Below are 15,177 nucleotides of genomic sequence, written 5' to 3'. Positions count from 1 at the left end.
TTAAACTCTGTTTTGCTTCCTCCTCCTATCCTTTTTAAATACCTCCGGGGCCGCCGCTCCGTACCATCCCTTTAATTCCTGATTTCTCTATCGTCATCAGACATTCTTCTACTAGTATTCCATTCTTCCCCGGATCGGAGGCCGTCTCCTCCTATCTTTTAACCATGTCTTCCTCTTCAGAACATACACATGATGAGGATCATTGGTCGAAGGATGATTCAACACCAACATACGAGCCATTGAACTATATCGAACAGCACGACGTGGAGACGCTCACGCGGATTGCTACTCAACAATCTCGCCGACAGTCAATTATTCCTACTCATCGTCTTGCATCAGTTGCTCAACACGATGCCTCATTGAACCCTCAATCGAAAGAATTTGACCTTCGGAAATGGCTCGGTATGGCCATGAGCGACGCCCAGCGCGATGGCACCCATCGCGGCCAGAACTTGGGAATTGTCTTCAAGAACCTCAATGTCTACGGATCAGGGGCAGCTTTGCAATTCCAGGATACTGTTGACTCCATGTTGACTGCCCCTCTTCGAATTCCACAGACGATTCGTGAATCACACGCCCCCAAAAGGCGAATTCTGAAGGACTTCAATGGTCTAGTGAAGAAGGGTGAATTGCTTCTGGTCCTAGGTCGCCCTGGCTCTGGTTGCAGTACCATGCTTAAAACTATTACTGGTGAACTGCATGGTCTGGAGCTTGACAAAGATAGCACCATTCACTATAACGGTATGGAATTATTTCCAAATTTCTAGTCAGATATCTTGCTAACTTGATATGATAGGCATTCCCCAATCTCGCATGATTAAGGAGTACAAAGGCGAAGTGGTATACAACCAAGAGGTGAGACTCTCAGATTTATTTTATGCTCAACAGTCTGCTGACGATGCTATCCTTCTAGGTCGATCGCCATTTCCCCCATTTGACGGTCGGACAAACACTGGAATTTGCCAGTGCGACACGAACCCCAACTCATCGCTTCGAAGGCATGTCTCGCTCGGAGTTCTCCAAGTATATGGCACAAGTTGTGATGGCGGTCTTTGGTCTCAGTCACACCTACAACACGCGGGTCGGAGATGACTTCATTCGTGGTGTCTCCGGTGGTGAAAGAAAGCGTGTTAGTATTGCTGAGATGGCTGTGGCAGCAGCTCCCCTAGGAGCTTGGGATAACTCCACTCGAGGTCTCGACTCGGCAACAGCCTTGAAGTTTGTCGAATCCTTGCGCCTTCTTTCGGATCTCTCTGGCTCTTCTCACTTCGTTGCTGCCTACCAAGCTAGCCAAAATATCTATGACATCTTTGATAAGGTTGTTGTTCTTTATGAAGGTCGACAGGTTTTCTTTGGACAAGCCAAGGTCGCAAAGGAATTTTTCGAGCGACAAGGATGGGTTTGCCCACCTCGACAGACGACTGGAGACTTCCTCACCTCAGTGACAAACGCTGATGAGCGTCAGGCTCAACCTGGCATGGAAAATCGTGTTCCTCGCACCCCTGAGGATTTCGAGAAATTTTGGCTTAACTCTCCCGAGTACACACAGCTTCAAAAAGAAATTGCTGACTACGAGGAAGAATACCCAATGGAAGCAGACTCCTCAGCTGCCATTGAACTCCAGGAGAAGAAGCGTGGCAAACAGGCCAAGCACACCCGCCCCAAGTCACCATATATTATCAGCGTGCCTATGCAGATCAAGCTGAACACGGTTCGTGCCTATCAGCGCCTCTGGAATGATGCAGCCGCAACAGTCTCTACTGTGGTTAGTAACATCATTATGGCACTGATTATCGGATCCGTTTTCTACAATTCCCCCGCCGTGACCTCTGGCTTCCAAGCTCGTGGAGCCACCCTCTTCTTTGCTGTCCTGCTCAACGCTCTTACTGCAATGAGTGAAATCAACAGTCTTTATTCCCAGCGCCCAATTGTTGAAAAGCATAATTCATATGCTTTTTATCATCCGTTCACAGAGGCAATGGCTGGTATAGCAGCGGATATACCTGTCAAATTTACCCTCGCCGTCGCCTTCAACATCATCATTTACTTCCTTTCTGGTCTTAAGCGAGAAGCTGGACAATTCTTCTTGTACTTTCTGGTTACATTCCTGATTATGTTTGTCATGAGTGCGGTGTTCCGAACTTTGGCAGCTGTCACGAAGACAATCTCTCAGGCCATGGGTCTGGCTGGTGTCATGATCCTCGCTCTCGTCGTGTATACAGGTTTTGTCTTACCAGTGCCATCCATGCATCCCTGGTTTGAGTGGATTCATTATCTGAATCCTATCTACTACGCCTTTGAAATCCTAATCGCCAACGAATTCCATGGGAGGGATTTCCCTTGCTCGCAATTTGTCCCCTCTTATGCTGATATGTCGGGAACCTCATTTTCCTGCTCCGTCATTGGATCCGTCGCTGGTGAACAAACTGTCAACGGCGACCGATACATCTGGTTGAACTACAGGTACACCTATGAGCATGTATGGCGCAACCTTGGAATCCTGTTCGCTTTCCTGGTCGGCTTTATGGCTATCTACTTCATTGCTTGCGAGTTGAACTCCTCCACCACTAGCACCGCCGAGGCTCTTGTTTTCCGCCGTGGCCATGAGCCTGCTTACATGCGCCGTGGCCAAGAGAAATCTGGCGACGATGTTGAGAATACGACCGAAGCTCCGGTAAAACAGACCACCTCTGATGGAGAAGAAGGCCAGGGAATGTCTGCTATTCAACCTCAAACTGATGTTTTTACTTGGCGCGATGTCTCTTACGATATTGAGATCAAGGGTGAGCCCCGACGACTTTTGGATCATGTTTCTGGATGGGTCAAGCCAGGCACTCTCACTGCACTTATGGGTGTTAGTGGTGCTGGTAAGACTACTCTTCTAGATGTTCTGGCTCATCGAACCTCCATCGGTGTTGTCACTGGCGATATGTTTGTCAATGGAAAGAGCCTCGATGCTAGCTTCCAGCGGAAAACCGGCTACGTTCAGCAGCAGGATCTTCACCTTGAAACTGCAACTGTTCGCGAGAGTTTGCGATTCAGTGCTCTTCTGCGTCAGCCTGCCAGTGTCTCGATGAAGGAAAAGTACGACTATGTCGAGCAGGTCATCGGGATGCTTCGAATGGAAGACTTTGCCGAAGCAATCGTCGGTGTGCCTGGTGAAGGTCTGAATGTCGAGCAGCGTAAGCTGTTGACTATCGGTGTTGAATTGGCTGCGAAGCCTAAGCTTCTTCTCTTTTTGGACGAACCCACCAGGTATGTTTTTATCTCATAATTTTGCTACCTTCCCAGCCCTTCATATACTGACTATGCCTTAGTGGTCTCGACTCCCAAAGTTCTTGGGCTATTTGCTCTTTCTTGCGCAAGCTTGCCGAGCATGGCCAAGCAGTTCTTTGCACAATTCACCAGCCTAGCGCCATTCTCTTCCAGCAATTTGATCAACTCCTGTTCTTAGCCCGAGGTGGTAAGACCGTTTACTTTGGTCCTGTCGGCGAACAATCTCGCACCCTCTTGGACTACTTTGAGGCCAACGGTGCCCGAAAGTGCGATGACAGCGAGAACCCCGCTGAGTTCATGCTTGATGTGGTCAATGCTGGAACGAACCCCCAAGGCCAAGATTGGTTTGATGTCTGGAAGCAAAGCAAGGAATCCGTCGCCGTCCAGGCCGAGATCGACCGCATTCACAAGGAAAAGCAAGGTCAACAGGCTGAGGCCGAGGATGCTTCTGCCACCGCCGAGTTTGCCATGCCATTCTGGTTCCAACTGTACCAAGTCACCTATCGTGTTTTCCAACAGTACTGGCGCATGCCCTCGTACGTTGTCTCCAAGTGGGGACTGGGTATTGCAGCTGGTCTCTTCATCGGGTTCTCATTTTACCAAGCCAAAACTTCACTGCAAGGAATGCAGACAATCATCTACTCGGTTTTCATGCTTTGCACAATCTTCACATCTCTGGTGCAGCAATTGATGCCTCTCTTCGTTACCCAACGGTCCCTCTATGAGGTTCGCGAGAGGCCCTCCAAGGCCTATTCCTGGAAGGCCTTCCTCATCGCCAACGTCATTGTCGAAATCCCCTATATGGCCGTCACCGGTATTCTCATCTTTGCTTGTTATTTCTACGCCGTCGTGGGTATCCCCAGCTCTCTCAGCCAAGGCACTGTCCTTCTTTTCTGCATCCAATTTTTCATCTACGCCAGCACATTTGCCCAAATGTGCATTGCCGCTCTGCCCGATGCCCAGACTGCCAGCGCAGTCGTCGTCCTTCTTTTCGCAATGTCTCTCACTTTCAACGGTGTGATGCAGCCCCCATCCGCCCTCCCAGGATTCTGGATATTCATGTACCGCGTCTCGCCCTTCACATACTGGGTTGGAGGCATGGTATCAACCCAGGTTCACGATCGAGCTATTGAATGTTCCGAGTCTGAACTCTCCATCTTTGATCCGCCATCTGGCCAAACATGCTGGCAGTATCTTGAGAAGTATGCGACCTTGGCCGGCGGTCAAGTGCTTAACAAGGACGCTACTTCCAGTTGCGAGTACTGCTCTCTGCAGGTTGCTGATCAGTTTACGGCGCAATCGGGGATCTACTACTCCGACCGCTGGAGAAACTTTGGCATCGTCTGGGCCTTTATCATCTTCAATATCTTCATGGCTACCGTTCTCTACTACACTTTCCGGGTCAAGAAATGGAGTCTTGACGGCATCAAGCAGAAGCTTGGCAGCTTCATCCCATCGAAGAAATCCAAGGCTGGTCAATAAATTGACCGCTTCACTCCCTCTTTTTACCCTTTCATTCCATGTATATCCTTTCCTCTTTTTATACTATCTTTACCTTTTTATTTGATTTTTAGATTATATAGACCTGGTGTCGTTGGCTAAATAGGCTATAATACATTTGAAATTTGAAACTATTCAAAAAAAAAGAATCCTCCTGTGCAGAGCTATAGTGTCCTATCATTTAGTATACAATCCTGAAGAGCCATCTGAAACATCCATAACCATGACCGGGGGGACAAGCTCCTATTCGGCGACTTGCAGATTGATGCTCAGCGCATGAGAACGGAAATAGCCGAGGTACCACATGGTAATAGCTAAAGGGGCCATATTATATCAAGAGCAAATAAGTCTAGCCTGCCGGTGGGCCCTTGGCAATTCGCCAAGAATGACAGAAATAAAGTGAAGAAAAAAAAAATTAAAATTTAGCGTTTTTATCAAGCTGAGCCAAATAAAGCCAAGCCATGAATGCTAGACTGTCGCCTTTTAGTCTCCACAGTTCGATCGGGATTCGGAGCATGCAAACCCGTTGGGATATTATCTCCAGGTCGGTATGCCAACCTGTCGGGGTCTTGTTATATGCCGGTGGCCGACCGGCTCTTGGCTTTTAAAGTTGTATATCAGATATACTATCGATAACATTTAATATCCGGACTACTCCACGACTGGTACTAGTACTCAAAATATCTAATTTAATCCTTCTGCTAGTCCAGACTTAATACTGGTATGCGAGCCAACTTGAACCAAAACATATATAATTTTAACTTTACACTTATAGTTTACTGCGGGCCCTGGAGGTCTAGCTTGAATACTATAGTATCTAAATTCTATTCCTAGGTCTTTTTTTTTTCTATATTAGGTCAGTGGATATACTGCAGATGGTAGTAATACCCCAGTGTTAATTAATATTTATATCTTTCCTAGCTAAATTTGTAGTGGTATAGGCACTACGTTTCTTTTAAGGTTATTTTAAATTCTGTTAGACAGTTTCTATTAAATAATCTGTATTCTAAATTACTATGAATATACTATTATATTTTTGATGATCCTTGCTTTTTTCCTGACTCTGACCTTATCGTGGACATGGAAAGATTACGTGGGCTACTTGGATTGACATCAATGAAAGGAAAGGACCCGACCAAGTTATAACTAATAGATAGTTAGGCTCCAAAGAAAGCATTGAGAGGTATCTCTGTACCGGTTTACGGGCTCCGGGGCTCACATAGCCCGTGATGTATGTAATCCAGACTCTGCATCGATCTGCATACTATGACCTTGCAAGGCAGTGAGTACATACATCTAGACCGCATTGTGGACCAGTTTGATGCTATCCGATCTACCAACGCTAACGTCATTAGCAGCAAAAATACGGAGTACATAGGCCTCGTCCGTTAATCTCAGCACCGACGTCTAGCAAGACCTCTTCCCTGAATCGGATAGTGGAATACACGGCAGAGTGTGACTACATGCGTACCATGAGTCGAGGTCAGCTCAAGGTAGCGCCCGCGGCTTATTTTTCCACCTGTGACACAACACGCCGGTAGCTGTCGACGACTGTTATATCTCGTATCGGAAAGCATCTGGCTACGGTCCATGGATTCTGTTGTATTACCAAACATGCAAGGGATGATACAATATGTACTTTGTACAGTGGTATCGCGCTCAATCGCCGGGACAGCCGGGGAGAAACCGTGGAATGACATTCACCGTGACGAATTCGTCACTACTTCCAATTGAGAATTCGCCATCGCCCAAAATGTGCGACACGGGTGTCTCCACAAGCATCTGGGCCATGGAGCATGCAACTGTATCGACGATAGCTATGTCAAGTGGATCTTGGCGGCCCGTCGGTTCGGCCCTTGCGCTTCCGTTGCAGACTGGGGCGGTCCAGCTTCTTAAGGAATGAGCCATAGGAATTCTAATGTCAGCAATTCTATAGGCTGAGACCTCGGCTCTGATAATATTTTCTCGAGTGTAATTGTCATTCACGCTTGCCGTAATTCTAAGCTCATCAAAAGGGTGTTTGTTGCTTGTCTTTACGGGGGGGCCCAGATGCCTAGTAGGGGTTGTCTGATCACAGATCAGTGCACCCTAAGGCTTCGAATCCATTGTCTACGATGTGTGATTCTAATTTATCCTTGAAGTAACAGGCATACACAGGAATATTTCATGTAACAAATCAGTTCACGCAGCTATTCTGACTAAAATAGTAACTATTGACGCAGCGAATCCATTCCACCTTGACATTCTTTGCGCCTGTGTTAACAATTCGCTTCTCTTGGGTCGTACCAAACATCTAGGTGAAAGATTCCTTGGAAGACCCTTCTCGACTCTCAGCTATGGCTCAGTGAGTTTCCTTGGCCGGAACTGGCATTGCTTTGTGGAGAGCACTCTTGATGTCATCTGCAGCGCTATCTTTGGAGGCGTTTGACGCTTGATTAGATAGTCTGTTGCGCAGTTTGCTCCAGGTGTAGGTGATGTTCGCGATGTTGGGCAAATTGGGATTGTCTCCGCCTCTGGGGGGAATAGACTCCTTGTCAAGAATGCCCGCTTGAATCATCTCCTTGACACTTGGATCAATGATAGCATCACTGGGCAAGTCGCGTGGTGCTCCCAAGTTTGGAGGCAGACGGCGCGGGATCCATCTGCCATTCTCTAGTTCAAGGCGGGTGAAGATTGGCAGGATTTCTGTCGATGGTATTTTGTTAGCTCTCTAAGCCTAATTGCAAAAAGAAGGAAAAGAGTAAGAAAATGGAAAACATACCAAGGATCCACCAAAGTAGAACCATAATGAAAGGGGTACCATGGCCGAATTGGAGGGTATCATGGGGCTGATTAGTCTTCCTCCGAAGTGAGAACGCATCAGTGCCAGGTTCCTCCTTTCCGGGAATGCGTTTTCTGCTTTCGATACGTCGTCCACATTCAGAGTCTGGAATTGCAATTTACTCTCCGATCCCTCCAGGTTGAGCACCTCTTGAAGCATCCAATTCAATGCCGTGTCGGAAAGTAAATGCTTTTGGCCCTTTTCGAGTCCATAACCACCGCCGATGTCGCAATGGTTACCGGCAAACCAGACCTCTTTAAGGTCAACAGGTGGGCCATCCGGATCAATGTGGAACAGAGCTGGCTTAAACTTCAGCCTCCTCTCATGGATGGCCACGGCATGCCGGATGTACCGTGCTGGTGGGTTTGCAATGACCTTGTAGGATTTGCGGAAAAGAGGAATTTCAAATTGACCCACACTGTTAACACAGTCGAAGAGGCCAAGGAAGTGGATTCCAACATTTGGCCGACAAAAAGTCTTGTTGAAATTCAACATGTAAGCCTTTAGCTTGGCATCCTTCTCAGTCTGAGGATCATTGCCACGAGATTGTTGGAAGTCGCTGAATGTATCCCAAGCGAATTGGACCATTTCCTCATTTCCCTTCGATAGGAGACCAAGGTCATGTATCATCTCAGCGAGAAACCGGGCCGTATAGGCGCCACGAGAAAAGCCGAAAATGTAGAGGTGGTCCCCCGGTTGATAGTAACGCATGACGAAGTGGTAGCCCGCCAATACATGCTGCTGGAAAGAGGTACCAACTGCCTGGTCGACTGTACTGACGATACTTGACTTGATTTTGGGCAACATCTTCCCGCGTGTCGCACTGTTACCTTGACCTTTGACGTAGGTGCCAATCCCCGCTGCCCAAGTGTTTAGATAAAAGAATACGAACAAAAGACTGAGTGGGCAACTCACGTTGGTAATAATGGAATTGGCCTTCCTTGTGTCGATCAAGCATCTGATAGATCTTCACAATATTGGTGTCTGCCTCATTGCCCTGGAAATGGTTCCCGGTGCCATCAAAGCAAAGAATAATCCGGCGTGGGCCAGATGAAGCATTGGTAGAATTTTCAGTTTCGTTGGTTGCGTGAGGCATAGTGGACAAGTATGAGCTTCAATACTGTGCAAAGGTGGACTTTGGTATTTGAACGAGAAAAGGTCTTGGAAAAAGGGAAATTACAAAAGCTAGAGAGATAAAGGAAGCCATTCCATCCAGTATATATGATCTGCCCGAGAAAGAAGTCTCTGACCATGCATATGTGCATAAGCTTTGCATGACGCCCAAAGACATGAGACGGCAGGCCTCATTTGGTGATAATTTTACCCTTTGCGCACCATCATTCCTTTTCCAGCTATGCGAACTTTAATTGTCAAGCGTTCAAAGAGCAACACAATATGCTATGATACGTGCATTATCAGCTAGATTGCAGACTTGAACTAGAACAACAGTGCCAAGGGTCGATGATCCTAGAAAACACGGAACTCTCGCATGGCGGTTGCGAATGTGACATGATAGTGAAAAAATCAAGAATTGGGACTTTTGCAGCTCAAATCGTCTGTTCGAGACCTTTATAAGACGTAATGTCGCTGATATTTCTTGCCTGTTGCATCCCTCATCCCCGCGTTTGCAACCCTCGAATCTTGATTAGCGCCGTGGTTGAGCCCTCCTATGTTTGTCCATGGGCAAAGTTTAACACGAGTGAATAATGCTAATTTTTGTAACAACTGGTCTGTTACTGGCTTAGTAGCTAGCATGTGGAGTTCGCTTTAGACATTAGTACTGTGTTGTATCAGAACGAAAGCATCGTCCCTAGTCTGTTATCGCTTGAAAAAGCCACAATTGTTTATCTTCTACCAGACGGCAATATTTCTGGATATTACCAGAAATAAAATTCCGCTGCAACCCAATGTTGGTGATATCTTGGATCCATGACCAAATGCATCACTGTGCGTCGAGGTAGAAAGATGTCTACAGTCACCATGAACATACTTAAAGTTAACAACCTATGTCTATTTCCACGGGAGAACTTTTCAATTCAAACCCTTGAAAGGCTCTGGAGAATCTCTGATTCTTCAAATTTACTGTTAATAATTGCCACTTGTCATATCATATCACAATCTCCCCCAATATGGGACTTAGCGAGGCTATCCCCAATGCATCCCCGGGATCCTCTTGGAATCCTCTGAACTGGGCTCCAAGTCTGCCTTCTCTGCCCAAGCGTGAGTATATGATATCAACAAAACATGGGACTGGTCTATGCTAACTCGTGGATTGAAGTTTCGCTTCCTGGAGTCTCTTCCCTCCCTGGATTGTCCTCGCTTCCAGGAGCTTCTCTCTTCGGAACCAAGGATCAAGCCTGGTTTAAATCAATGCTCACAAAGTTTGGTCTCAGTGGAGTTTTGGCTACGGTTTTCAGTTTCTTTCTTTATGTCGCTTACTTGAAGTTCGCCAAGAAGGATGACAAAGGCGTCTCCGACTTGCTCAGGAACAAGGTTTCCGAATATGTCAACAAGATCCCTGGAATCGGCATGCTTAGAAAGGTCCCTCTCCTGGAAAAGCTAATACCGTCACCTGAAAGTTTGATAAATGTGCCTAAAGGCACACAGTCGGCTTTAAGTAGTATTTCTGGAATCGCACCTGGCATAGCCTCGAAGCTCAACCCGGCTAAATGGAAGATTTTTAACAAGAAGAAGATCGCCGAACAAGAGGACGATGAGAACTACCAGGCAGGAGAGCCGTACGGTGACCCTACTGCCATGGCCACGGGAATCGCCACTGATCTGAAGTCTATGGGACTCAAGGGTGGGTTCAGGGACCTGCGCACACTCTTTGAGGTGGCCAAGACCAAGGGAAAGCCTATCAATGATCGGGATATGACTGTAAGTACTAGTACTGGAGGATACAAATGGGACGATGAACTTGATTCTCATCGTTTATTATAGATGGAGAAGATGATTGCAATTGCGACGTCCTTGCCCCGTACCTCTAAGGCGCGACGCAAACTTACTGGAGTTATTATCGACACTCTGTGGAAGAGCTTGCAGCACCCTCCTCTGAGTTATCTGGGCAACAAATTCCAATATAGAACCCCGGACGGAAGCTACAACGTAAGTAGGCTTTTCTATTAAGTTTCAATGAGTGGATTCACTAATAGTTATGATGCAGAACCCCCCTTCAACCTGACCTAGGCAAGGCTGGAAGCCCATATGCGAGAACAGTCCCCAAGATGAAGCACCTGCATGGTGTTCCCCCGGACCCTGGTCTTTTGTTTGACTGTAAGCCACTTTTTCTTACCATCGAATGTTTTTATAGCCACGCTGACATCCTTAAGTGCTCATGGCTCGTAGCGATGATACCTTCAAGGAGAACCCAGCTGGTATCTCATCCGTTCTATTCTACCATGCGACGATCATTATTCACGGTAAGAAGCAAGGAAAATAGCCGGAAGTTTGGCATTTACTCACATTTATAGATTGCTTCCGGACCAACCGTGTTGATCCTAGTATCTCGGACACCTCTTCTTACCTTGACCTCGCCCCCTTGTACGGTTCAAATCTCAAGGACCAGCTGAGCATCCGGACCATGCAGCGTGGTCTACTCAAACCGGATTCTTTTGCTGAGAAACGTCTCCTTGGACAGCCCCCTGGTGTCAATGTGATGCTTGTCATGTACAGCCGTTTCCATAACTATGTCGCAGATGTTCTCCTGAACATCAATGAAAATGGTCGCTTCACTTTGAGACCTACCAACACGGAAGAGGACAAAAAGGCAGCTCTTGCACAGCAAGATGAGGACATCTTCCAGACTGCTAGGCTGTATGAATATTCAAGTTCCTCAAACACAAAGCCTCTAGTACTGACCATGGATTTAGTGTTACCAATGGTCTCTATATTAACATCTCTTTGCACGACTACCTTCGTGGCCTCACCAACACCCACCACTCTGCCAGTGACTGGACCCTTGACCCCCGTATTGAGGTGGGCCGAATGTTTGACCCTGAGGGTGTCCCGCGCGGTATCGGTAACCAGGTCTCTGCTGAATTCAACCTCCTGTACCGTTTCCACTCTGTCATCTCTCAACGCGATGAAAAGTGGACAAACCAATTCATGCAGAAGATCTTCCCGGACAAGCCACTCGATCAACTCACCCCTCAAGACTTTGTTCAGGGTCTTTTGCGCTTTGAGCAGAGCATTCCCGAAGACCCAGCAGAGCGCACCTTTGATGGGTTGAAGCGTGGTGCGAATGGCAAGTTTGACGACGCTGAGCTTGTGAATATCATGAAGGAGAGTATGGAAGATCCTGCAGGTCTATTCAACGCCCGAATGGTTCCCAAGGCCCTCCGGATGATTGAAATTAGTGGCATTATGACTTCCAGAAAGTGGAACCTCGCATCTTTGAATGAGATGCGTAGCTTCTTTGGACTCAAACGCCACGATACGTTTGAGGATATCAACCCCGACCCTCAAATTGCTGACCTCATGCGCAAGCTCTACGATCACCCCGACATGGTAGAAATGTATCCTGGTCTGTTCCTTGAGGATGGAAAGCCTCGCATGGATCCTGGTAAGCAAATTTCATTCTTAGTCGTTGATATCTGTTAATTAAGGGGGTAGGGTGTGGCGGCTGCCCTCCATACACTGTTGGTCGCGCTGTTTTCAGTGATGCTGTCAGTTTGGTGCGATCTGACCGATTCCTCACTGTGGTAAGTGACCGTGGACCAAACACAAGATACCTAGAGAAAAGAAAAAGTGCTAAAAATGGATATAGGACTACACGGCTTCAAATCTCACAGCATGGGGATACCGGGAAGTCCAGCAGGATTATGATATGTAAGTACTATTGCTTCCTATCTGTACCCACAAAGTTTATTGACGTTTCCTTTACCCGCAGCCTTGGAGGATCGATGTTTTGGAAGCTATTCCAGCGTGCATTCCCGGGCTGGTTCCCTTACAACTCGTTGCACTGCACACAGCCAATGTTCACTCGCAAGATGAACGAGCAGATTGCACGTGAAATCGGAACTATTGACCAGTACACTTTGCAGGACCCATCGCCTCCACCTACTCCCAACGTAGTCACCAAGTACTCTGCCGTGACTAAGGTTCTGAGTGACCAGAAGAACTTCCGCGTCGTCTGGGCCAAGAACCTCAACGACATGACCCCTGGCAAGAAGTACGACTCATACATGCTGGGTGGTGATGCTGCTGCGAATACAGCCCAGAGGAACTTGGTTAAGGAAATAATGTTCAGCCCGCCTGAGTTTATGCAGTTGCTTTCTCAAACATCGATGCAGGTTGGCAAGGAGCTCTTGGATGATGAGACTCTCAGCCTCGGCAAAGATTTGAACCAGCTTGATATTATCCGGGAGTAAGTCATCCTCTATTGCCAGTATCTTTTGAAAACGTGATTACTGATACACCTGTAGCATCGCTATTCCTCTGAATACCCGTATCATGGCCGATCTGTTCTGCTTGGACCTGAAGACCGATGAAAACAAGGGAGGGAGTCTAAACTCTACAGAGCTTTATACGCACCTTATGAGTGTTCGCACTTTTGGCTTCAACAACTTCGATCCTGCTCTGGCATTGCGGCGCAGAAACGAAGCCCATAAAGGGTCTAAGGTTCTTACTGAGACCACCCTCAATGTTATCTTGGGTGGATCAAACCCAGTCAGCGATGCCCAAGGAATTGTATCCAAAACCGCTGGAGCCATTACCGGGGCTGTGACTAGCATCACGTCAAAGATCCCTTTCGTCGGTGGTATTCTCAGCAAGGCCAACAAGAAAGCTGAAGCAAAGACTGGATCTTTGAGGTGGTATGGCCAGAACGTCGTCAAGGAACTTATCTCCGCTGGAAAGTCTCCAGAGGAAGCTGCCGACATTTGCTGGTTGACTGCGGTCGCTGGCGTTGGTGCGCCAATTGGAATGGTTTGTGTCCACGCTACTCACCCGTGGTTCTATCTTTAAACAACCTGGCTCTAACATGATAATCTCCTCTAGTTTGCCGACGTGCTGAACTATTTCCTACAAGAGGAGAACTCGCAGCACTGGGAGGCAATCCAAAACTTGTCTTCAAGCTCGGATCCCGAGTCTGCTGACAAGGAGCTACGGAAATATGTTCTTGAGGCCCAGAGACTTACTAGTAATCAGCGGGACATCCGTGTCTGTGTCAGCGAGACCACCGTTGATGGAAAGACTTACAAGCCTGGTGATGTGGTTATTGCTCTATTTGTAAGGATACCAATTCCAGTGAATGGATAACTGAGACAAATTCTGACAATTATACTCTGACTAGGGCCCCGCATGCAAGGACGCTGATGCCATCCCTGAGCCGGGTCAGTTCAAGCTTGACCGGCCAGAGAGCGCCTACATCCACTTAGGCTACGGGCCTCATGCCTGTCTCGGCCGCGAAATTGCCATTACCTTCATCAGTTCCCTTGTCAAGGTGTGTGGCAGTCTGAAGCACCTTCGGCCCGCTCCTGGTAAAATGGGAGCTCTGAAGCAGATTCAGATCAACGGCGACAGGGCGTATCTCAACGACAGCTGGTCATACCTGACCACCGACCCAACGAGTAAGTTTTCCTCCTACGCGACTACCCAGATTAGAACCGATACTAACATGTTCTTACAGCCTGGAAGGTTCACTTCGATGGCGTGGGCAAAGGCGTATTCCGCGCTCCCAAGCTTGCTGCTGCTGTTGCCAGTGACATCAACTACAATGCTCTGAAGAAGGAGCAGGACGAGTTGATCAAGAACAAACTCTCCCAGGTCATGCCCAACGGCCCTGATGCGTCGCAGTACGTCACTGACACCGCTGACCCCACCAAGCCAGCGACTTACAGCGAAGCCGCTGGTGCAAGGGTCCCTGTGCCCAATGGTGGTCCCCCAACCAATGCCGTTGATCAGCAAAGCAGCATGCCAGGCTATCAGGGTCTTCCGGATGGTCAACCGCAACAGAAACCTCTCACTAAAGAACATCCCGGGTTTTTCAACGAAGCCATCACTGAATTTGGTGAAATTAGCCAGAAGACAGTAGGCACTGCTCACGACCTCGCCCACGGCTTCGTCAACAGCGTGCCCGGAGGAAGGTCGGCTTCACAGTTCACTCACGGAATTGCCCAAGGCTTCATCCCTGGTTCCGATGGTCCTAGCGAGCAGAGATAATAGTCGAATGCCCTGGGAGGGGATATCGCACCCCTCAGGTGGATAGTGGAAAGCGATAAGAACCGATCAAATTGAAAAGTTTTGAATTTCCGGATGTCTGCAATGTGTTGATAGGATATTTAATCCCGAGGTCGAAGTAGCTAATTAGGTAGTATGTAATGAATTCTAACTTTGCACTGGATTAGAAGTTCTTGAAAATGAGGCTCGGATAGCCGGCTGTAGTGCAAAAAGAGAGAGTGCGAGAGAAAGAAAAGGTGCGAGGACACGAGAGATACCTGATAAGTTGACCTGAACTTATCTCATTCAAGTTATTTTTGTTGTAGCTCGGAGATGTATTGCCATAGAAATATGACAATGCCGATGGTCGTAGAACTGGCCAATGCACAGGAAGTTTTTTGCCTGGCTGGTTTCCCTGC

At 47.7% G+C, this 15,177-nt stretch overlaps 3 protein-coding genes across 3 annotated transcripts; 2 read left to right on the top strand and 1 right to left on the bottom strand.

Annotated features, from left to right (window-relative positions):
- Positions 1-116: 116 nt before the first annotated feature.
- N7481_012361 (putative ABC multidrug transporter) lies at positions 117-4,758 on the top strand (the record flags this gene model as incomplete). Its single annotated transcript, XM_057271580.1, has 4 exons — positions 117-741; positions 797-855; positions 914-3,255; positions 3,318-4,758. Coding segments are annotated over 4 exons (4,467 nt in total), but the record flags the coding sequence as incomplete, so codon positions are not given.
- A 2,359-nt stretch (positions 4,759-7,117) lies between these two features.
- On the bottom strand, positions 7,118-8,693 carry N7481_012360 (T6SS phospholipase effector Tle1-like catalytic domain-containing protein; the record flags this gene model as incomplete). Its single annotated transcript, XM_057271579.1, has 3 exons — positions 7,118-7,426; positions 7,538-8,457; positions 8,513-8,693. 3 exons carry the CDS (start codon positions 8,691-8,693, stop codon positions 7,118-7,120), a joined length of 1,410 nt encoding a protein of 469 aa, XP_057115767.1.
- Positions 8,694-9,726: 1,033 nt separating this feature from the next.
- Positions 9,727-14,761, top strand: N7481_012359 (peroxidase/cytochrome P450 family protein; the record flags this gene model as incomplete). The annotated part of the gene is made up of 14 exons (XM_057271578.1): positions 9,727-9,817; positions 9,876-10,477; positions 10,541-10,705; positions 10,792-10,873; positions 10,930-11,019; positions 11,071-11,413; positions 11,470-12,161; positions 12,212-12,300; positions 12,366-12,427; positions 12,489-12,965; positions 13,024-13,525; positions 13,598-13,828; positions 13,893-14,169; positions 14,229-14,761. The coding sequence occupies 14 exons, from the start codon at positions 9,727-9,729 to the stop codon at positions 14,759-14,761; spliced, it is 4,236 nt and encodes a 1,411-aa protein (XP_057115766.1).
- Between the last annotated feature and the right edge of the window lie 416 nt (positions 14,762-15,177).

Source organism: Penicillium waksmanii (genome assembly GCF_028829765.1).
Source record: "Penicillium waksmanii strain IBT 27052 chromosome Unknown utg000010l:1.0-3698451.0:1.0-3701458.0, whole genome shotgun sequence".
Classification (NCBI taxonomy): domain Eukaryota; kingdom Fungi; phylum Ascomycota; class Eurotiomycetes; order Eurotiales; family Aspergillaceae; genus Penicillium; species Penicillium waksmanii.
This window is presented reverse-complemented; position numbering and strand designations above follow the sequence as displayed.